At 38.8% G+C, this 24,269-nt stretch overlaps 1 protein-coding gene across 1 annotated transcript in view; it reads left to right on the top strand.

The window, feature by feature from the left end:
• kif20ba (kinesin family member 20Ba) overlaps positions 1 to 24,269 on the top strand; it is a 64,918-nt gene that overhangs the window by 29,154 nt on the left and 11,495 nt on the right. The window contains exons 31-32 of the mRNA XM_041790351.1: positions 16,721 to 16,762; positions 24,159 to 24,233. Of these exons, the coding sequence (XP_041646285.1) occupies positions 16,721 to 16,762; positions 24,159 to 24,233 (117 nt within the window). The remainder of the gene's footprint in view (positions 1 to 16,720; positions 16,763 to 24,158; positions 24,234 to 24,269) is intronic.

The following is a 24,269-nucleotide window of genomic DNA, read 5'->3' as shown; positions in this document are numbered from 1 at the left end:
ATACCTGAGCTGCCACATAGCTCCAGCTTGTATATCAGTACAAACTCAGTCTTCATACAGCTTTATCTCCAATTTCCTGATCAAAATGATTTAGGTCATGCAGCTCCTACTTGATGCTAGACTCTGCACATTGTGCTGGCTAACACCCAGAAATTAGAGCCAGAAGAGAACACCCATTAACTTGAGTTACAGCCCTAGCTGAGTTACAATTTTAGCACAGGATTTGGCGTGTATAATGGGACAAATAAAACAATTTATTCCGCTTTCATGCACATTCCTACTTTAATACTTAAGTTACGTTTTTGTGTCAGAGATTTTCTGCTGATTTCTTGGTTTACAGTAACTTTGGTGTTTTGCTGCTAAAGTTATGCATGGAGAGTTTTCTCTTGGCTTGTCTGTTTGGCATGGTGTTCCCTGGTACTGTCCGGCATTGGTGAGGACTAATGTTGGATATCGTCTGGGCTAGGAGGGTGATGAGAGCTTGTATCTTTGAAGACTAAAACATCACAAGTTTTTTGTTGAGGTAACAAAACGTCTCACAAGATTAACAGGCTGCATATGCAGAGCAGCAGGTACCATGAAGGTGTCCAATTGAAGTGTAAAGTTCCCTTCTATTGCTTTTGACACGTTAAAATTGTTTGTGTGGCAGCTAGTTAAGAATCGGAGCACAGCTGATCAGCCATAAAGAACACACTGTTGACACCAAATTTCCACTAATATATTCTGCTCCTCGTCATCCTCTGAGTAATCTCAGAACCATCACCATGATGGCCATATTTTACAGAGGACTTTAAACCTAGTAGGAGGTAGGTGCTAGGTTTAAGTTTAACTTTTTATAATTTGGTCTTGCAAGATCCCGTGGCACAAGATCTTGTCACATCCTTAATGTATGACAATCTTTCTTTCACTTGTGAGACAAGCTCATCAAACAATGCAGAGTGCCATTCTAGCCATAGATGCCACTAGTTGCATCTTCTTAAAATAAAAAAAATCTCCTTACTTAAACAAAAATTGCCCAACTTGAAAAATGAGATCATAGAGATCAAACAAAAACAGCAGTGAAGTTCTGAACAATTTTAGCTAGATCAAGTATAGAATGACAGTACATTGATTTTTTTAATGTAGCCATTTTCATCACTAATTCTTCTAAGGTCATTGTGCAACTGACTGAACCTCAGTGAATGCCGTTTTCACGCTGTGTGGTTAATGTGTGATAAGTACGAGTAACAAGGTCAACCAGCCAATCCCATCTGTGCCATTTAGAAATGGATAACACAGTCCTCATCCTGTGAACTGCTGGATACTGCGTCTGTTGTGTGAAACCAACTGCATGTCTCACATTGTTTTACAAAATAATCCCAGACACAGACCGAAGAGGCTCCATGGAAACAAGAGCAGACATTAACACTTGTGTATTGAGGCTGCACTGGAGGGTAAGCAGGGTAAAGGTATATTTCAGGACACTGTCTCACAGGAATTCAGTTAAATGCAGTGGAGGAGCTGTACTTATTTTAATTTGTTTGTTTTGACTAATGCCAGGGAAGTAGGCTAATGCCTCTGTTTCACTAGGCTCCCAAAGGCATGTGGCACATGCAAATGCTGAAACAACCAAGAATAGATTTGCACACACAGCTTGCAGAGATACATGCTTTATACTATGGACAGCTTACATAATGAGCACTTGTATACACAGACACATTTGTAGTATTGTGGACCATACACTGCAAAAGGTATACAGACTTTTTTGTTGTTGTTGTTGTTGTTTTTTGCATATTTTTGCACTTTCTGTGAAACACATTTACAATAGCTGATGATGACATTATTTAACGTTGTGTCATGCATTCTCTTTCTAGCTTGCATTGGTTCACATCATGTTACTTTGTCAGATCTTGCTGCACATACTTTTTTTTCCTCATTCGAGAGAGCAAATTCATACTTTAGATTGATTGAGCATATACTGTGTTCCAAACATTTATGTCTACAATGGACAATACTGTTACAAAAGTATTTAGGATTATAACTGGGTTGAGAAATTTTAATTAATGAGTGGTTATTTTTGTCCAATAACTTGAACACAAAAAATAGTCTAACTTTCTAATTTCTGAAATCATTGGATGAGGAATGGAAAATCTTACTGTAAATAATTTAGTTATCTAAAGTAAGGTTGTTGTAGTTTTCAGGACTATTTTGATACCACATGCTTTAAATGATATAATATCAGTTTTTTATGTTGGATAGTGCTGAGAGTACCATCCATTCAAAACATTTAATGTCTAATAGGGGTATGACGAAATCTCGTACCACGAGCTGCTGGAAACCTGAGCAGTCTCCATGAGGAGAATACAGCGTTTATTTAGTCCATGTATGCGCACAGACTCGCTCGTAGTGCCGGTATTTGTGACTTTGTAACTTTGATTCAGTTGCCGCTTCGTCATGTCTCTTTCTCATCTCACTGTCTGTCAGTCACACATCCATCAGCTGTTTGATGTATCATCAGTCAGAAGCTTAACTTGTGAAGCGAGACGGGTCGTTGTATACGGTATCAGCAGTAAACTTAGCAAAATAAACTTTGTCTGAGTGCCATAGAGTCCATTGTTAGCTCCAAAAACCGAAGCTCTAGCCCCAGTTAAACGCGCCATGTTTGTTTTCTGACAGCAGGCAGAGCAGAGACACACACTCACTAACCAACGCACACCCACAACGCTCATCAGTGCGTCGTGTCCAACACTGTCAAAGCTCATATCAGAAAAAAAGACCTCAAAATGATAAAATAGCCTATTTCTCTAAATTAACGCAAATGTGTTCTTGACAGACTTTTGAGTGTTTAAATGTGGAAGTCCTTAAAGAGGATGAGAAATAGTTTGATTTTACTGATGCACCTCTTTAGATCTCAGTCTGTAAACAGTACTTTCCAAATAATTTAATTGCTTTTATTATATACAGTTAAATATGATATTAAATATAATTATTGTAACTGTAGTGATGAGTGCATAGTGTAGTAATTTAAAGACTTTGTAGACTATTAAAATGAAAGGTTTGATTTGGAGAGCATAAGAATGTACAGTTTGAGTCAGAGTTAGACAAGACAAACTGTTTTGAAGCATTGATAGCCTATTCAGAACAACAGGAGTTAGTGTAAACATTTTTTAAGAGACCTTGATGCGTTGCAATTACGACTTTCAGTTGTATAAATGACATATTATCCACCCATGAATTTTTTTTTTCCAAAATTTATAAAAAAGTGTAAAGTCTAGTCTTGTGGGCCAAAATTTTGTCTGGTCTGGTCTTGTCTCAGGTTTCTGTAGTGTGCTGTTTCATATGTACACAGAGAAAAGTTTAATTAAGAGGAGAGCTTATTTTGATCATGTTTATGAGGGAAAATAGAGCATGTGTTTCATCTCATACGCGACGTAGCCGATTTGGTATATAACACATTGTTTCCCAACAATAGAATTGTTGCTTGTGGAAATGCTGAGTGGCTAGTAACCATTCGCCACAGTGGCTGTGTGCAAAAAAAAGTTAATGTCATGCCCTGGTCATATGTACAGGTACATATGTAGTACAGGTACATCTCAAAAAATTAGAATATCATGAAAAAGTTCGATATTTTTTGTCACTCTTTTCTGAAAGTGAAACCCATATATTATATAGACTTGTTACACATAGAGTGAAATATTTCAAGCCTTTATTTCTTGAAATGTTGATGATTATGTCTTTCAGATAAGAAAAAAAAAATAGAATATTACACAAGATCAATATAAAAAGATGTTTTAAACAGAAATTTCAGGCTTCTGAAAAGTATGTTCATTTCTTTGCCTTCAATACTTGGCTGGGCCTCCTTTTGCATGAATTACTGCATCGATGCGGCGTGGCATGGAGGCGATCAGCCTGTGGAACTCTTCCTCCAGACTCTGGGACCTTGAAGAGTGGAGAGGCACAGAATCCATTTTGCTTGTAGTCCAGTGTGAAGTTTCCACAGTCAGTGATGATTTGGGCTAACATGGCATCTGCTGGTGTTGGTCCACTGTGTTTTCTGAAGTCCACAGTCAACACAGCCATCACCAGGACATTTTTGAGCACTTCATGATTCCTTCTGCTGATAAGCTTTATGGAGATGCTGATTTCATTTTCCAGCAGGACTTGGCATCGGCCCATACTGCCGAAGGTACCAAAAGCTGGTTCAATGACCATGGTGTTACTGTGCTTGATTGGCCAGCAAACTCACCTGACCTGAACCCCATAGAGAATCTATGGGGGATTGTCAAGAGGAAGATGAGAGACATCAGACCCAACAATGCAGATGACCTGAAGGCCGCTATCAAAGCAACTTGGACTTCGGTTACACCTGAGCAGTGCCACAGGCTGATCGCCTCCATGCCATGCCACATTGATGCAGTAATTCATGCAAAAGGAGGCCCAACCAAGTATTGAAGGCATAGAAATGAACATACTTTTCAGAAGCCTGAAATTTCTGTTTAAAACATCTTTTATATTGATCTTATGTAATATTCTAATTTTTTGAGACACTGAATTTTGGGTTTTCTTATCTGAAAGATATAATCATCAACATTTCAAGAAATAAAGACTTGAAATATTTCACTCTATGTGTAACAAGTCTATATAATATATGGGTTTCAATACAGACAGTAACATCCATGGCTACCCAACCATGCTGCTGCTGATGATGATGATACAGTACATGCTTTGAATTACTTAGATATAACAATGCACTGGTCAAAGGAGACGCTACAACCATAGGAGACTTGAGATTTGACTTGGACTGGAGCTCAAAGACTTGAGACTTGACTTGGACTGGAACTCAAAGACATGAGATTTGACTTGGACTGGAGCTCAAAGACTTGAGACCTGACTTGGACTGGAACTCAAAGACATGAGACTTGACTTGACCTTGCAAAAAAGACTTGTGTGCATCTCTGGCCTTTATTCTCAAAGTGTGAGACATGCGTATAAGCTCAGTGATACTCAGCACTCATGCAGGCAGTCTAAAAGCCCAGACTAGTTAACATGTAAACAAAACAAAAATCAAGCCATATCCAACTGAGACGCCTTGCCTTTGCCTTTAATTGCTGTAAACAATATTTCAAATTGACAGTCCAGTGAACCTTTCTTATATGAAGGTTGGGAGATGAAAATAAAACCTATGCTAAGCACTTCTAGGTGTCTAGATCATTTTCGTTGCCTTGGTAATAAATCAGGTTACAGTAAAGTTTGATTTTATCTAGTATTATATAAGAATTCTGTTATCTTGACAATTCTAATCTATAATAAAGAAAATGAGGCTTCAGCCAATTCATACAGCATTCACTCTGTTTCTTTCCAGAATATTTTAATTCATTAACGTTTGCCTTTAAATAAAGTACAAATACCCCCTCTATTACAATTTTGACATGTTGTCAAAAATTGTTCAAGCTAACATGGTAAACACAACACTAAGTCAGTGTATCAAATTTTAATTATGCAGTCACATGCATGCATGCATGGATGGGTCTCATAAATCATAGGAAGACCTTACAAGGAGAAACACACTTAGTCTCATTTTGTCTTTGCACTAATGCCACACACATGTCCTCCCCAGAGGACACACTGAATAGGCTCAGAGGAACACCAGGGCAGGTACAGTTCACCCTTTTTTCTTTGTCCCTGTCTGCAAAGGTTAGCTCTTGTCACGGCTTAAAGATTAAGTTCTATTTACCAGGACTTCAAATTGGCTTTTTCAAAGCAGGACGCTAAATTACAACAGGATTGAAGAAGTTGTGTCATAATAACAAGCAGATCAGGCCACGGAGGGTTTACTGACTCCTTTATTTTGGCCCTTGTTTAAAGTGCATGATTATTAACTGGCCCACTCACTTATCCCAAATACACATTGAATTATTCTTACCTGAATCCTTATTTTATATCATCTTCGTTGATTTTCGTCAGCCTTGACTGTTTGTTAATCATCTTGGAAACACAAAATTTCCCAAGAGGCAGTGAGCTTGAGAGGTGCTAATATATTCTGGGTGCTAAGGCATGTAAACACCGTATGCCATTAGTTCACTCTAGCATGTACTGAGATTTTTAAAAGTTAACTATTGATGAAACCACCTTTAGAGCAGTAAGAATCAAAATTAAACGGACAGGGTTTTTTCATGACAAATTTGACAACAAATATGTGCTATAAAGATAATATTGAAATGACAGATAAAGGGTTTTGTGTTATGCTTGAATGTCTCAGTAGAAATGGAGATTAATGAGTTGAGCTGTTCTCAGAATGTGAGTTGACTAACTACATTAAATGATAAGTTTGATTTAATCAATATACATCCTCCACCACGACTTAGATCTTCAGAGGCCTTCCTCTGGGCTACCTCTGGTACCTTTTTATCTTGTTTTGATGGAACTAAGAGTGTATAGCTGCACCTGTGCTGGTGGAGGTGGTGACCTGGTGAGTGTTGGGGGCGTCTGGTGTGGTACTATGCCATCTTTGTGTAGGATGACAGGCAGACATAAATCAGTTTGACACCCTTGCTCAGGGACTCACTGGCAGTATTTTGACATCAATTCTCAAACTTTCTGTGACAACAAACTTTTCAGAATAACTTTTTGCCATGAGCGAGAGCAAGAATGCTAGGTTGGCCATCAAAATGTATGCTTCAATTTAGCCATCTTACATATCAAATACATTTTTTCTCCCTGTCATCATTGGACCAAAAGCAGCACAAACATTTGTGGAACTGATTAGTGTCATTAAATTCTAGTGCATTGGTTCCCAACCTTGCCCCCCCCCCTCAGCAAAAGAATACAAAAAAACTCTTTAATCTCAAAGTGAAAACAGATTTTTGCAAAGCAATGTTAATTAAGTTAAAATATGTAATAAAAAATCTGTGATTGCACAGATAACCACCCCTTTAAAGTGGCTGTCCTAATTCAAATGATTTTAATTCAGACAATTGGTGCTGGTAGTCTCACAATTAGTCAAATGGGGATCACCTGAGTGCAGTGATTGTAGAATCAAAGCTATGTCTGGAAGGTCCAATCACTGGTTAATCAATATTCCTGAGTACCATTACACCATAAAGACCAAAGAACACTTGGAGCAACTCAGAGAAAATGTTACTTAAAAGTATAAGTCAGGAGATGGATATAAAAAAAATCCAAGGCAATGAACACCCTCAGAGATCAGTTAAATCTATCATCAAAAAATGGCAGGAATATGGCATATGCGTAAATCTGGCTACATCAGACCATCCTCACAAACTGAGTGACCGTGCAAGAAGGAGAGAGAGGCCACCAAGACACCTGAAGACTACTCTGAAGGAGTTACAAGCTTCAGCAGCTGAGATGGGAGAGACGACGGTTGCCCGGGTTCTTCATCACTCAAAGCTTGATGGGAGAGCAGCAAAGAGAAAACTTATTAAATGTTGTCCAGAGTTTGCCAGAGAACATGTGAGAGGCTCCATGGTCGAGTTGAGGAAAGTTCTTTGCTATGATGAGACCAAAATGGTCATTTTTGGCCATCAGACAAGACATCATTGTTGGCTGATACCAAACACTGCAAATCACCACAAACACACCATCTCAGCTGTAAAGCACGACGGTGGCAGCATCATGCTGTAGGGATTTTTCTCAGCAGCTGGACCTGGAATGCTTGTAAAGGTAGAGGGCAAAATGAATGCGGTAAAATAAAAGAAAATCCTGGAAGACAATCTTCTTCAGTCGGCAAGAGAACTACGGCTTGGGAGAAGATTTATTTTCCAGCTAGACAACGACCTGAAGCATACGGAGAAAGCTACACAGACATGGTTTAAAGACAACAAGGTGAATGTTCCGGAGTGGCCGAGTCAAACCGCGACCTTAGTGTAATAGAGAATATGTGGCTGGACTTGAAAAGGGCTGTTCACGCCTGATCCATATGCAACCAGACCGAGTTTGACATCCAGTTTTCATTGCCCTTTACTTGCCTATGAATAATTTTGTTTCAATGTCATCCCTAAGAAGAAAAAGTGACTGCTATTCCTGGATCATAGAAAAATAACAAATATTTGTACGGGGTACAGATCTATTTTTTTTCTGGGTTGTTAATCTTGTGGGTAGTTATAATATAATCAGAAGATATCAGAGGGCCTCAAGAGACTAAAGTGCTGCAGCAAAAAGGTTCCCCTACACTGCACATCTTCAATATTTAAAAACCTTCAGTTGAGAACTCTTTAAAGGCTTGTTGGCACTATGCCTACATGCACTGACAAAAGCTCATTAGCTGATACATTTTAAGCCACATTCATGCTAAAAGTATTCCCACATCTACACTCTTTTGATTCAGTCCCCATGAACTTCTCTAGTATGACGACATTTTCTCTTTTGATACCAGCAGTGGGAGTACTTAGAAGGGGGTGAAAGCTTTGGGATGAAACCCCAAAGTAATTCCACTAATGACTGTCGTTCTGCTGACTGAGCGAGGATCTAGAGAGAACTGGAACAGAAACCAAGAGAGGAGAGAGGTTTGATGAATAGCCCACAAAAAGTAGGTGTTTTTGTTGAGAAGGAGTTCTACAACACATCAAAAGTGATCGGATGTTGCATCAGACTTTATTCTGTGCATCTGGGGCGCTCCAATTAACCTCTATGAACATAAACACATCTCTTTATGAAGGCAGTGAAACAAAAAACAGACAAATTCTGTGTGGGTATAAAGGCAGTTTTTGCATGTTAACCACAAAAGTTTCCCAAAATAGGAGGAGAAGGTTTGCCACATGTTATTTTTAATTATTTAAAAATGATTTAATAGGTATGATTTCTCTTTTTTTACTCTTTGACTTCTAAAATATGTAGCCTATATTCATGATTGTGTAAAGATGTAGTTTCTATTCAGTAAATATTTCTTTATACCTCTTATGAACTATGCATACAATTATAGGGGATTTGTTGAGGGCCTAGTGAGAGTATGAACATATCAGTGGCCTTGCCTGTTTTTATATATTAGAGAGCCAGAACAGGAGGTGGATGTAGCAATTTTACCTACTAACAGAGAAAGAAAGAGGTTAAGGTTCTGAGCAACAAAAAGGGGAAAGGTTAGGGTTAAAAAAGAGAGAAAAGGCTCTGGAAGAACTGAGGAAGAGAGGGGTAGAGGAGGCAGCACAGGATGAATAAATCGAGCGAGATAGGTTGAGTTTTGGGGGTGAGGATGGGGTGGGGGAAGCCAGCCACGGAGGAAGGAGGTGAAATGAAACAAGACGGGGAGGAAGGACAGACCGAAAGAGACAGGAGAGGGAATACGGCAGTGGAGTGGGGAGGAGGTTTGAGAGGAAAAGAGGAGAAAACGAGGAGGAATTGGAGGAAGGGGAAGATAAAAGTGGCATGCGAGCAGAGTTGAAGAAAAGATTGGGGGGTGGGTAGGAGTGGAGTGGAGTTAGATGGAAAGATGAAAGAGGAGAGATTGTGGGTAGGGTGGTTGAATTGGAGCAGAGAATTAAAAGCAATGAAGGAGGGTAAAAACTGAGCAGATCTGATATCACTAAATGCTGCTGCTGAGGGTTAAATTTTGCAGTCTAACTGCAGAGCATGGACATAATGTACACATGTATGAACACACCATGTCTGTCATGTTCTCACTATCCCATACAGTCTGGGGGAAGCCAATTTTTTTCTCTTTACTGTCCCACGAGAAACCTATTTACTTATCTTACTGAAAATCTAGCCTTTATTCAGGAACTCTGTCATATGGTGGGTAACCTTACAATATCCCACATGATGTAAAGCAATGCTGGCTTTAGTATTTTCTCTTTGCAAAACAAAAGTCTACCAACATTCTTCCTGTTTGTGTCACTCAACATATACAGTCTATACTTACTGAAACCTACTGTCACCTTCACACAGAATGTATTTGATCTCAGCCAGCACTCTCTTTCTATATCCCAAAAAAAGACCTCACACAAACTGTGTCAGTCCTCACCAACATTGGAGGAATAATTTAACTATGACATGGAAAAAGCTTTTTCATATAAACTGCAACACCCTGGCAGAACTTAAAGACCTTCTGCTGGGTAAGAAACTGCAATTTTGAAATTCTATTTGCGTCACCATTTGTGTTGGAGCGTTTTGATAGAAAAAGAAATCCCCTGTGCCCTGGGCAAAATTACTCTGGGTAGTTAAGTGCTCACGAGAGCATCAAAATCAACCTTTTCCTATGCCTCCATTTTGAGAAGAGAACATTTGTGACATTTTCATGTTGTCCTAGCACATATTTAAAACCCCATTAAGTGATGCTTCAGATTTTGGCACATGATTAAATGAGTCAATATTGTGGAAAAGGGTAATTTGTGAGGCAGAGACCCTTTGAAATCTCAAGTATATTCTTGCCTTGCAAGTTTGAACCCATCAAGTGAAAAAACAGGAAAATCTAGCAGACTGAAGCTGTCTGAAGCATCAGAACTTGTCTTTCTGACCTAAGGCTCAAAGACAAGTGTGTTTCAGTTTTTCCAATCACATGGACACAAACATGGCATCATTGATAATGTCTTTGAAGGATTTTTTGTTTAATGAAAATGTAAAAAATTCGACTTTTAGCAGCTCAGTAAAAACAATAACAGGAGAATGGTATATCTGTCGGTCTGTATGCCTTCCTTAGCTTTTAAATGTGCCTTCTGCCAGGCTCAGGTGCAAGTGTCCCATGTGTGTCGTGCCACTGATCTTTTTTTTTTTCTGGAAATCCCTTTCTATAATTGATGTAGTCCCTACTATTTAGAAAATAGATAAATCAAAAAGCTATGGATAAAACCACTGTGTCTCCCTCGATCTGCTCTCAAAAGCTAGAACTAAAATACTTTTAACCTAAGTTCTTGACCAAATGTTGATTATCCATCTCCACAGGATATTTACACACTGCTATAGCTGGAACTGATTTAACTGGTTATCAGTTGGATTCCTGCTACTTTCCAAACTGGCACAAGATGCCCTGACTTAAATATCGTAATGGACAATGATGTTGTTGGATTAGGGCAGTTGTGATGGGGTGCTTGTGTCCTTTATATCTAAAAGCCAGCTCAAACTACACGAATTCAGCCAAATTGTGGCCTGACTGCAACGTCGCAGCTCTTGGGCTGAACCCTGACCCCAAGTTTTAGCTCTGGGAATGATGGTCTTGTAGTGGGACATAATTAACGACTCATGTCTAGTTTGACACCCTGACCTGACGTGAACAACGTGAACAGATGCCTGCCAACAGGAGAGCATTTGCTCCTTATCTTTGCATCATCATTTACAAGAGTCCCTAGTCTTTCTCCCTCCTGAGAACTAATGTGTACATTTATTTTCTGCATGTTATCACATACATACCTAAAATTCTACCTGAAGGAGAACCAGTCCACATTGTCCTCCTCTTGCCTCTTGACAAATCCATAACTGTAATCCATAACCCAACCCAGAGACGGGGGTGACCTCAGCATACGATGAGCAGTCGGGATCACTCTTGTAGTGTGGCCAGCAGTGTTAATTTCAAGTTTTTGTCAACTAAAACTGTAAAGGGTAGAAGTGACTAAATGTGACTAAAACTTAAAGGCATTTAATCTAAAAACTAGCACTGAGACTAAAATAAAAAAACAGCTCTCCATTATCGGTGACCAGTCTATTGGCTGAGATGGGAGAAGAATTTTGTTGCATAGTCTAACATGGTGCTGTCATGAACGACCAAACAAATCATGTAGTCTGAGCCGATATTTAGTGTGTTGAAGCGGTGACACCTTAAGGGAATCTAAACTCACAACAACACAACAGTGATGGACGAGGAGAAAGATGACGCTTAAGGAAGTGTGATGTTAGATGTCAAGTGTAAAGTCTGGACTCCATTTTATCAGCTGTTCATCACTCACTGCTCTGATCATGACCGTCAGGGTCAAAAGGGATTTAGTAAACTGCACAGACAGTTCTTAGGTTCAGTTACAACTAGGGCTGGAGGTCTCATGTCTAACTTTGCACATCTGCTATTTGACAATTGCACATGTGCGCATAACAATCGCGATTGAAAAACAATTTGTTGTTCATCCCCGGTTTAGTCACGTGCTACTTGAGATGTCCTTCATGGGGTTGTGTTTTTAAAAACATATGCAAGCGGGAAGTTCAGTTTCACTGTCTCTGACTGATAGAGATGAGGTGTTTTGTGAACAAAATTGGCTTAGAAAGGAACTAAAGAGTGAGTCATTGGTATAAAATAAGATTGATTTTGGCTGATACAGGAGTGTGGGGCTGAAGTGAATAAAAATAATGCTTTGAGTGAGGGGGGCTTTTAAACCACAATGTTGTGAGGGAATGGAGCTCTGTGGTCAATATCTGGCAGACACTGGTGATGGTTGATGGCACTGTCAATGGGCACAACTCTAGCTCAAAACTTTGCTTATTGCATTTTAAATTCACCTTTTTCAACCTCTTATCTGTAGGTTTTGTATCTCTATTGTATTAAGGTACTTATCACAAACACTGCTTCACAGCGAGACCCTTTCAGCCCTACACTGTTGCCAGAGGGTGTTGTAGATCTCTGCCGCATGCCTTCACTCAATCTCTCTCTCTGCCGGAGTGTCTGCCAGCAGGCTCTTGGCCTATCCTTGATCCAGCCGAGAGTCAGCGGGGGCACAGGCAGAGAGCAAGTTCACCACTGATTAATGGGACACCACTTAATAGAAGCTCACAGAGGTCAGGGAGAGAACGAGAGTCAGAGAACGGACGGAGACAGTCAAGTCCTAAGAGCTCCATTCCTGAATTTGATTTGCATTTATTCAGGGCAGTCAATGAAAACAGAGAAAAAACCTATCCATCTCTGTTTCACTCTTTAGCCCTTTATTAATTGGGTAGAGTGGCTGAGTATTTATGGCATGTGGGCTTCTTTGTTGGCTGAGTTTGTGATGCATCAACACAAAAAGGAGGAAGTGATTAAGGAAAACCTATGTAGTTATGGAGCCCTAATGAATTTCCTTGAAGCACCTCTGATTAAGTAGTAACACATGGGAGCTTATGAGTTTTGTTTGTAGCCGCACTCTTAAGAGATAACAAGGGAGAATAAAAGCTGCTCGACATTTCTTACAATTCGTGAGCACCCAGATCATGCATGACCATCGGACCATACAGTAAGCACATAAATTGTCCATGATGGTTATAAAACATTTCAATCTCCGTGTGAGTTGACATTCTCCCATGACTGTTACAGAGTCACACTGAAATTGCACTGTATATGCTCAGCTTTAGACTACCAGGATGGTGCAAAGAGTTCACTGTCACTGAGTACAGTCTCATCATAATTGCTTTATATTGTTTATGAAAATAAAACTAATCTCTCCTTTGCATGCAAAAGGCGTACAAAGAAAAACATTGCAAACAATGCCACAACAATGTAAAAGCTTTTGCTCCTTCAGAGGGTATAATACATCAAACATTTTTTGCTATTGATCATTCTTAAGCTGTTTATATCTACTCTCATAACTCTGGATTCTAGCAGAGCTTGCAGAAGTACATTTACGTCCTTTCAAAATAAAGTAACACTTTGTATCTTAATATGAAATTAAGACCGTAAACAAGCTGAAATACATTTATTACAATGAACAGTTTCATGATTCTAGGCCTTGAACATAAACAGGGCTACTAACTACACCCCTATTTCCAAAAGGAGAAAAATAAGATTGCTGAAAAATTCTTGTCTTCAGAAGATGTAGACCTAGGGCTGGGTGATATGGGAGGAAAAAAATTATCATGATGTTTTTCATGACTAAATCACAATCTTGATTTCATCACAATTTTTTTCATTCAATTTTTAGACAAATAAGTAAGTTAATGACCAAAAAACTACTTTTTTCTTTATATAATTATTCAAATGCATAAATACTGTGTCAAAAGTCTTATAAATTTTTGAAAATGATTTTATTTGAAAATTGTATAGTTGGCACAGTTAGGTAAGGGAGTCTAGTGGTCATCTCCCACAATTTGTTCATGTTCCAAACTTTTGTTTTTCTGCATTCTGATCTATTTACTGAAACCAATTTCTGCATTTTCTGTGCCACTTTAAAATTAGTATATTTGTGCCCTCTTTTGTGTTTGTAACTTTAGTGTTTGTTAGGCGCAGTTTAACACCTTGATCATCAACTTAAAGCATGAACTATAAATAGAATTCCTACAACTGAATCTTTAAACAAGTAGCCTGGTCATATGGCATTTTTATATTGCATTGATACTTCAGTCTTGTTTAAAGACTGCCAAAGTAAGAAAATATAGATATGTCCCAGAATTTGATGAATTTTTTAGACGTGTGGTTATGTAGTAAACTGGTGACTTTAACACAAAAATTATTTTTATTTTAAAGTGTCATGAAAACGTTGATCTACAGCAGTGAATTAGGCCGTTAGGAGCGGTGATGCAGTCTGCCTGTCACACTTATACCTGCTGCTGCTCACAATGGAGGAGAGAGGAGGAGATGCTCGCTGAGCTGCTGCAGCATGATGAATCTCAGCTAAAGAAATGCACTTAAATCAATGACTATGGGGTGTGCAGGTGGTTGAATGGTTTAAGGTGTGCCCCATGTACGGGGGTTCGAATCCAGCCTGTGGCCCTTTGCTGCATGTCTCTCACCACTCTTGTCCCTGTTTCCGAATCCATCCACTGTCCTCCACTATCAAATAAAAGCACAAAATGCCCAAAAATAAATCTTAAAAATAAAAAAAATTATATATATATATCAATGACTATACTGTTTAAAACATTTTTTTTAATAACGATGAATGTCAGGACCTTGCAGACACTACCGTCTCCCTCCATAAAAAGACGCTGATATTATAAAGTTTCACTCGTGACTGTTCTCCTGACATTTACCTGTCAGGTAGAAAGGCTTGTAAATAACTCGGGCAAACAATGGAAAATAAAAGAATGTCAGCTGTAACAGTTAAAACAAAAGTAGGCTACCTGTCTCTGCCACACTTTACTCCACTGACCACGTTATGGTTCATCTCTCCGCCCTGTTTGAACCTCGGCGGACCGTGAAGGATGCCGTCTTTTGAGCTCCTCAAAAAAAAAAATTCATGAAATTTGTTCAAATGGTGCAAATCAATGTGTTTTGCACACTGATGGTGTAGAAAAACCAAAATCGCTTCATACAAGACAGTTAGAAATTTTTTCAAGGACTGAATCTTAAGTTTCACTTTGATTTGCATTTCATTTGTTTCTCTGCTGCATCGGGAAGCAGGAGGGGAGGGGGAGAGGAACAAAGAGCTAGAAGTAAAAGTGATCATCATATGATAAAATGTCTTTAGCAGATCACCAGTACATTCTATTTCTTCACGATCTGAGATCATTTTATTGCGCACCCCTATGCAGACCTCACTGCTCCTTGAAGCAGTCACAACTTTGCTGTAAAGATGCTTCAACTGCTTCTGTTGTGATTCTAAATGTGTTTTCCTTTTTTCCCCAGGATGTCTCTTGTGATTCTTTAAGAGCTGTGTCTTGTGTCAGCTTGTGCATGAGTACACACACATGTCAATAAGGGATATAAACAGTTATTGTAAGCACATGCATTTTAATATCCTCCCCCTCTGACTACAAGTTTTACATTCTGTGAATAACAGAAACATTTATGCATATATACTCCACAAAACACACAGAGGGCTCACTGGTTTGAATATTTAACATAATTGCTGCATGTAATAGTGAGACACCTGGGGTCTAAAAGTGCTTTATGCACCCTGTGCTGGAATCAATGAAAACTTCTAATCCAATCCTACCAGGACCTGAACTGGATTAAGTTTTAATGTTGCCTTGTAGATTTCCATGAAACATTAAAACCTGTTTGGTTCCAATATGAGACAGTTCAAATCCCACTGACAAAATGATGATCAGCATTAGAGCTGGGCAGTTAATCAAAAAATGATCAAAACTGACATTTATAGCCTCTAACCGATGTAAACCATGCCAATTATTTCCATTTTTTCCCTTGTAATTCTCTTTCTACTAATGCACCACCCCCTTAAAAACAAACTACTGGCTGTGTAGCTGATGTGTTTGATTTCCCCTGTTTTAATAAATAACCATAAATTGTTAATCTGTGCATGTTCCTTTCAACTAATTTTTTTTAGATTATACAAATATTTAAAGAACAAACAGAGTCGGATGTTAGGGATTGAACAATTGTTCATTAATCTCATTCAAGGTTAAAAGTTCAATTGATTGTGATTTAGATGTTTTTGATTTTTTTATTTGTGCATTGTTTTTCTTATGTAAGCCTTGTTAGCTCTTTGAAATAAGCCTAACAGAAAAAGGGCTGTAATTCTAAGACCATAACAAACAAGTTTTGGTTTGAAGGTCTTTTCCTGGTGTTGTGGAGGGGAGAGTATGTACAGTATGTACTTCTAATCTCAAAGGAATAGAAAAACCATGTATGATTAATTGTCGCTCATGCATGTCGAAAGACGTCTGCATAAAGAAGTCACCTTTCCCAAATTGCACCACAGGGCACCTTCTCAGTCTTTGACTCTGAGTAGATGGTGCTGGCTTTGAGTGGGTGGCAGTTCTGTCTTATTGTTAGAGCTTTATGACCATATTTCCCCTCTCCATTTTGAATTAATGGTTTGGTGTATTTTGTTAGTGTTTTATACTCGTCTATATTTGATGACTAATAATTATGCTAAGGTAAAACTGTATAATAGTCTCACAGTGCATAACAGGCTTGTTTTTAACCATTCCTTTTCTGTAGTCTCATATTTTCAGGAGGAGTAAACGACGAGCAACGCAAGAGGTACTTTTTAAAATTTTACTAGACACCATCATGTTTTCATTCTTATTCACAAGCACACTTCATCATCCCTCATCTCAGCCTCCACCATCATTTACTCTTCAAGTACAGCGTTCTCCTCTAATGAAGTTCAACACAATGTCTTACTCGTCATGGACAGCTTGACCATCTTGGTAAAATTATCCAGTGAGCTCCAGTGTGGCAGAGCAAATATGTAGATATTCACACAGAGAGCTTCTGACAAGGCTGCTAGCCAAAAATGAATTTTGTGCATCTTAGGGCTTTATTATTACAGACATATGATCAATTTGTTAGAACTTAAGATAAAGATTGATTAACACAGCCTTTCTCAAAGGGGTGCCTTCTGGGATAATCAGGGGTGCCTTCAAAATGCTTTAAATTCAACCAAGAATCACCATGAATATGCAGATCAATAACTTCCTGGCATAAAATATAAAACTTGTCTCATATGTGCTTTTCCTGAAAGTCAGTATTTGGGCCAGTGAAAGAATATGCAAATGTCAGGACATTCTGTGCAAGCATCATGCTATGCTGCTTCATTTTTCATGTCGGCAGTTTTGCCAAGATGTCAAAGCTTGTTTTTAAGGAACTTTATTTGTTTTAATAGAGTGCTTTGGAATATTATTTTAAGACATGAATCTGTCAGTAGTCACAGGCGTATAAAATGTTTGTTCTTTAATTATACATTTTGATTCGGGGGACCTGAGATTTTTCACATTTTAATGGGTGCCTTGACGGAGAAATGGTTGAGAAACGCTGGTTTAAGACAAATACTCTATCATCTTAGTTTTGCTTGAAGTAAACTCGCCACATCTTGAGTCCTCATGCAACTCACAGCTGCAAACAAATTGAAAACCAACAGTTGCTGTGCTCACCACTTCATCTTTACTATTCATGTTGGAACTCCTACAGCTAAAGTAGAAACTGTCACATTTATAACAGACGAACATTGCAGCACGACACTGTGTAAACTGTATCTAAAAATATGTAGCGTGACAATCTATTTTAGTGACTATCACCAATACTATCACACTGTAAACATTCTATGCTTCAGCATAGACTTACTCAAACGAAGCAACCATGATTCATCTACTAATTTTTTTATTCATCAACTACGAGAGATTTAACTCGGACTTGCAATAAGTCTTTAAACAGACATGGTGAGTCCTAGCTGCGCTTGTCCACTGAAGGCACAATCAGACCTAAAGAGGATGTCAGGCTGTATTTTGGTTTTAAAAACTGTAAAGACAGAGGCAAGCTGGACTAAAGGAAGGCCATATGCAAGATGCATCACATGGATGTAAAATATGTAAATACTAGTAGTTTGGGGTCAGTTTTAATGCAAACCTTGACATTTTTAATTATGTGCCTAGTTGGAACATTCTTTGTACTATTTCTCTTGAGCAAAAGAGGTTTTATAACTGGAATATCCCCTGATGAATCAATATCAAATGGATCGAATCAATTCAGGCAGTGACGATAGCTTGCCCGAGTGCAGTTGTAATAAAACTGCTGCTATGCTAAAGCTAAATCCAAGCTAATTGAAAAAAACCATGGCAGCCATTACTAACAGCTTGCAGTACAACTTAACATCACCTACCGCCTTGTTCTCCTGCAACGACACTGATTGGCGAGAAGACATATTTTGACACAAAGGGAAAAAATCCTCTGTAATCTTTGTAAAAGTCTGTCCGTTCAGTTGGACACAGAGTCATATTAAACCAAGTTTAGTCAAGCTTTGGTTTTGCTCTGATTTGTGTCACTGTGACACATTGTTGGCTCTTTAAGAGTTCAATCAAGCTTTAGTTCATTCTTCCCTCATGCAGGGAGGTCAGAGTGGAAGCCAAGCCACAGGGCAGTGCTCCTGAAAATTGTTAGAATTCGATTCCTCACTCAAGGACACTTGAGCGGCAACTGTGAGTGGAGGTGTAAAGTTATTATTAAAGGGCAGCTTGTATGACCACAGGCCTACTCTTTTCCCATCTGAATAAGCAGTCATTAAAGAAATTAGGTCTTCCTGTGCTACTGCACTTTGAGTTCACCAATTTCAGCTTCATTATGTGTTAAAAAGATGAGACTGAACTCTCAGATACACATTTTTTGGTTTCTAAGGTTTGGCTTTTTTACTCTCAGAGCTTTTTAGATGGCGATCACGGAGTGCAATCTTGTCTCTCTCATTCAAGATATTATCTTCCTCTTTTTGTGTTCTAGGAGATTCTCTGTGAAAGCTCTGGGCTCTTAAAGACCGGAAGCTTTCATGCTCAAATTATTTCAGGCAGCATTTTCAGCTTCTGTGACACATTTCCGTACTTTGCATATTTTAAATGTGTGTTCAGTCATCAAATGAAAGAAATGAGCTTCAGCCTTTTTCTTGTGAGTGATATCTTTACGCACTTACACTTCCTAAAATTTTAACCCAGTTTGTTGGAAATCTTGTTGTGAATTTATTTGATCAGTATAGGATTTTTAATATTTCTAATTTGAAATAGTGTTCTAGTGATTGCTAAGAAGAATCAGTTTGCAAAAACACAGCAAAGAACAAATGTACCTCTTCCAACTTTCTTATTTTTTTTAATGCAAAGTAGATTTCTCCAATCTCCTTAAAAATGTCTTATTCAGAGTAATTACAGTGTCAAAATCAATGGAATAATTTGAATGTAATTGCTACCTCTTACCTCTGAAGTGCTCATATTTCACCCATGTGACACCCGGGGAGAGAGTAGTATGGGAAAGTGGATTCTTATCTGATGGGTTTGACATCCGTCGGCAGTGACCTAGGCAGTGAGAAGCAGCCGATTTCATCAGACATCCAGAACCCTGCTCTGTTCAATTTTTCTCAGAGATAATGGCCTGTTGGCAGGCTTGTACATGTAAACTGGCAAGGTGGGAACACACGCAGCAAATAAACTGCTTCACCTTTTCCTCTCGTGCACAGTCCTGTCTTCCTTCATTTTGCTCTCTCATTTTTCCTTCTCTTGTCTTTTTGTCCTTTAACATTTTTCAGACATGCACCTTCATCTGGCTCCCTCTGATTTTTTGTCTCTCTGTCTGCTCAGCAGATGAGTTTATAATGATTTATTGACAATGGTTGGGCTTTTTCCTCAAAAGGGAGACATCATCACTGTTCCAGAAAACCTCTATCTGAACTTTCAGCTTCTTTGATTTTAGTCTGAGAGTTCAGTGGCCCTGTCAACAGAAGTGCTGTGCACTGTGCAGTCTATCTTTCATACACACTAATATGGTGTGCTATATAACTCTGTCGCAGTCCTGCACCACAAGTTGTATTCTATTTTTGTCTTTTACTTTTTTTAATCTACTGTTTCTGAAAAATGTTTTATGTACAAGTGGATTCAGAAAGTATTTCAGACCCTCTTCGTTTTTGTTGTTTTCCTCATACAGTCCAAAAAAAAAAATCTTTTTATTCTCATTATTCTGCCCTCAGTACCCAGTCATGACAAGGTGAAAAATTGATTAAAGATAAAAAAACTGTTATATCTCATTAACATAAGTATTCAGACCCTTGGCAAAAACATTTGAAATCTAGCTCAGGTTCCTCCTATTTCTCTTAGTCTTTGCTGAGATGTTTCTGCATCTTGATTGGAGTCCACCTGTGGTAAATTAAATTGATAGGACATTTTTTGGAATGACATACATCTCTCTATTGAAGGCCTCAAGGCTGACAATGAATATCAGAGCAACAACAAGCCATGAGGTCAAAGGAGCTGCCTGCAGAGCTCAGAGACAGGATTGTTGTATGGCACAGATCTGGGAAATTTCTGCTGCACTGAAGGTTCCCAAGAGCACAGTTGCCTCCATAATTCTCAAATAGAAGAAGTTGGCTCAGCCAGGACTCTTCAAAGAGCTGGTGCCCCAGCCAAACTGAGCACTCAGGGAAGAAGTGCCTTAAGAAAGGTGACCAAGAACCCAATGGTCACTCTGACTGAGCTCTAGAGATCATGTCTGGAGATGGGACAAAGTTCCAGAAAGACAGCCATCACTGCAGCCCTCCACTGAACTGGGCTTTATGGCAATGTGGCTAGACAGAAGCCTCTCCTCAGTGCAAAACACATGAACCCCTGCTTGGAGTTTGCAACAAACTCCACAATAGTGATGTGATGTGGCTTCCAGCTTAGGTTGATCTTCTCTGCTCAGCTTGACACATGCTGGAAGCAGCTCTGTTCAAAGTTTACATGGCCCATATTTCTGAGACACCTGCAGGATGGCCAGCACATATGCTGTATAAACGCAAGCATGGACTAAAGACAGAGATCAGTTTAGGAAAACAGGGTCTGGGGGTCAGAGGAATGCTTTGTTATCATTGAATCAGGGGAAAAAATGGTGAAACCAGCAATGAATACTCTAAATGGAAATAGTAGATTGACTCGCATTTGGCCTACTAAAAGGAGATCAATAGTGGACAGTAACTGCGACTGATTTTTAAATCAAATACTTTGTAGCTCCAATTAACCCAGAGAAATGAACGCAAAAAACTGCCCGATTCTTGTGATTGTCATCTTAGCCAGAAAACTTGACATTCAGTCACAACTTCACTAAAAAGCATCTTGCTAATATCATAACTAAATTATCTATGCAAAGGATAATCCAGTTATACATAGCAGATTCTGGATTCAACCAACTTCACTAAGGGTGTGTTAAAGTACTTTTTCACTTGTAATCCTCCAACTGTGGAGGCAGCTTCGTCTATTATTAGATGCTGAGCTGGACCAGACAGTTTTAATTACATTAGAGAAGGACATTGGTTTTATTGTGCTTTATTTTAGCGAGCACTGGTCCAACTCTGGTTTTATCCTGATATCAATGCTAAGATTACCTCAGGAAAACATTCTAGAAAACAGTGTTGGAATGACAGGCGTTTACCCAAAGCGCACTCTACCCTCCTTATCTCCGCTACATCTTTATTTCTCCCCAGAGTTGATTCACATTATCTCATGTCTCATTTACTCTCTTCACAGGCTCCCTCTATCATTTCAGCTCTCTCTATACCTCCCTTTCACATACAAACAATTCATCTTGTTTACTTTCTCTGCACACTCAAATTACAATTTATTGCTCTCACTTATCACTACTCATCTGTGTTGTTCTTGCTCTTTCTTCATGGATATGTCACAAATACAGATGCACAAAAGCACTCCAATTCCATTATGTACTTTTTACACATTTTGATTTTTATACTTCTTCACTTTTTCTCTCCTTTCTGTGACTATTTCAAAAAATATCCTCTGAGTCAGTTATGACTCCACGTTTTGAACCTTTTCCTTATTTCTGAGGTGGTGCATGTTTAGTGCGTCACTGACATCCAGTCGTCATCCTGGCAGGTTGAAATTCTCCCAGTAACATGAAAACACGCAGTCTCAAATAGATAAGGTTATATTTGCAGCCTGGAAGCTGAAAAAGGTCCTTGCTGTACTGACACCAGTGTAACTTTAAGAAACAACATTAGCTTTGCCCAGAGGGGAAGGCACAGATGCAGCTAAGCCAAAGTAGCTGGCTTTTTAAGTAATTAATCATATCAATGATTGGTATAATAAAACACTCATACCTATCATCTGCAAAATGCTAAATATTGGGGACAATAATCAGCCAGACCAATTTTTGATCGACCCCTAATGTGAAATCAATTATTTGCTCTACCAGAGAATTTTTCTGATTTCAAACCAAACTTCAAACTTACCAGCTCCTTTGCAAGAAATCTCTGCTTGCAATATTCTGGGGGTCTGAATTATTGACATGGGTAGTGCTCTGGTTTTCACTTGTAGGGCATAGTCTGAGCTGTATGGTCCAATTACATTTCAGAAGGGGTTTGTTTATACAAGGGCATGTTGCAGTGACACACAAGCTCCTGGTAATTGAGGCAGGGCGATATGGCCTAAAAATTAAATGTCTGATTTTTTCACAACAAACCTAATTTACATTTTGATTGAGTTTTCTTTTCTACTACCAAAAAAGAAGCAGATGAAGAAGAAATCAGTCAACTGAAATTAAACTAACTTACTCAAACCCAGTGTTTCTTTCCAGCCCAGCTGTGTGAGGCCTGAGGGGAGCATTGGAAAAAAATCTAGATACTTGCATTTCAAACCTAAATTTTCCACTAATGTGATTAAAATTGATTAAGAACAGACTTGTCAATTGAACCATGTTAATTCCTTATAAATCTGTATCATGACCTTGTTATTTTGGGAAACTTTAATCCCTGTTATGCGTGAGTAAATCAAGAAAATCAGATGCAGTCTTGAGCTAATGACAATAAAGCGAACTGAAATGAAGCTGCTGTATAACTTATATTCTATTGTTATAGTGAACTGAGACTCAACCTATGAGCGGATGCTGCTCCGGTGTCTTATGGGCCAAGAAGTAACCAAGCTTACATGGATAAAGCTAACCACTGGTTTCACTAGAAGTTTGGAAAAATTCACATCTGTTCCCTGAGGCATCGATAAGACATTGTTAGCTGAAGACTGCTAATGAGTCCTGAGATTGTTTTGCAAATGACAGTGTGTATGATAAGTTTATGGTCCTTCAAATTCACCTTTTAATGTTGAAATAATAACTCGGTGAGGGCAGACCAATCTTGTGACATGACATTTTCACAGCCATTCTACATCCACTCATAAGCCATTGCCATCGTCTCATTTAATTCACAACCCCTTTTGTCAAATCTGTGTCATACAATGAGATCAGAAAAGAAGAGAAATTAAAGTGACAACAGTATTTTAACTGAGTTTTTATTACATTTTTCCAGTAAGGCTGTCTTCCTTCCAAAAATGTTTTAACCAGGAAGTGGAGCACACACCAAAGAAGCCCTTGTTTGTTTTCTTTGTTTAGTCATAATGAAAGGTTTTCTATTCTTGACTGATAGCAGTACTTGTCACTGACATTAGAATCTTGCTTCTAAGTAAAGCTGCTGATTAATTGGGTGTTTCTGAGACACCCAGACAATATATCTTGACTGGTAGCAGTTGAGCTTGTCAAACCTTCAAGCCCCTCTGGCAGGAAAATAACCCTAAATTGGAGCTTGTTTTCTCTCCTTGAAAATTATTCCAGCTGGTAAAATGGTAAAAGTGGAATTGACTGCCCACTGAGGCGTCCACGCCGAGTGTCTGAATGTTTTTCTCCTGATGTTTACCTTCTATTAACAACCAGCCACGTGTCATCCAAACAGTCCCATTACTATGAAACATCTGTGGTTGTTTTTAGCGTCTTGTCTTTTTCTGACCTTTCTGCTCATCTGTCTCGTCTCCTCTGGTACGGATGACTCAGTACACACTCAGCGCTTTAGCACTCGTTTTTGTGTGCCTTGCTGTTTGCATATTTCTTTATTTTGTATGTTTTTGCATCTGTCTCCTGTGTGTGTTGTTAGGAGGAGGTGGAAGCAGAGAACAGAAGGAACACACGGACCAAACTGACGCCAAAGCTGACCCCACACCAAGAGGAGGTGATAACCAGCCAGAAACACACACTCAACACTCCA

This window comes from Cheilinus undulatus, linkage group 6, assembly GCF_018320785.1.
Source record: "Cheilinus undulatus linkage group 6, ASM1832078v1, whole genome shotgun sequence".
NCBI classification, from domain to species: Eukaryota; Metazoa; Chordata; class Actinopteri; order Labriformes; family Labridae; genus Cheilinus; species Cheilinus undulatus.
Note: the sequence above shows the minus strand (reverse complement) of the source record. Positions and strands in the feature narration are given on the sequence as shown.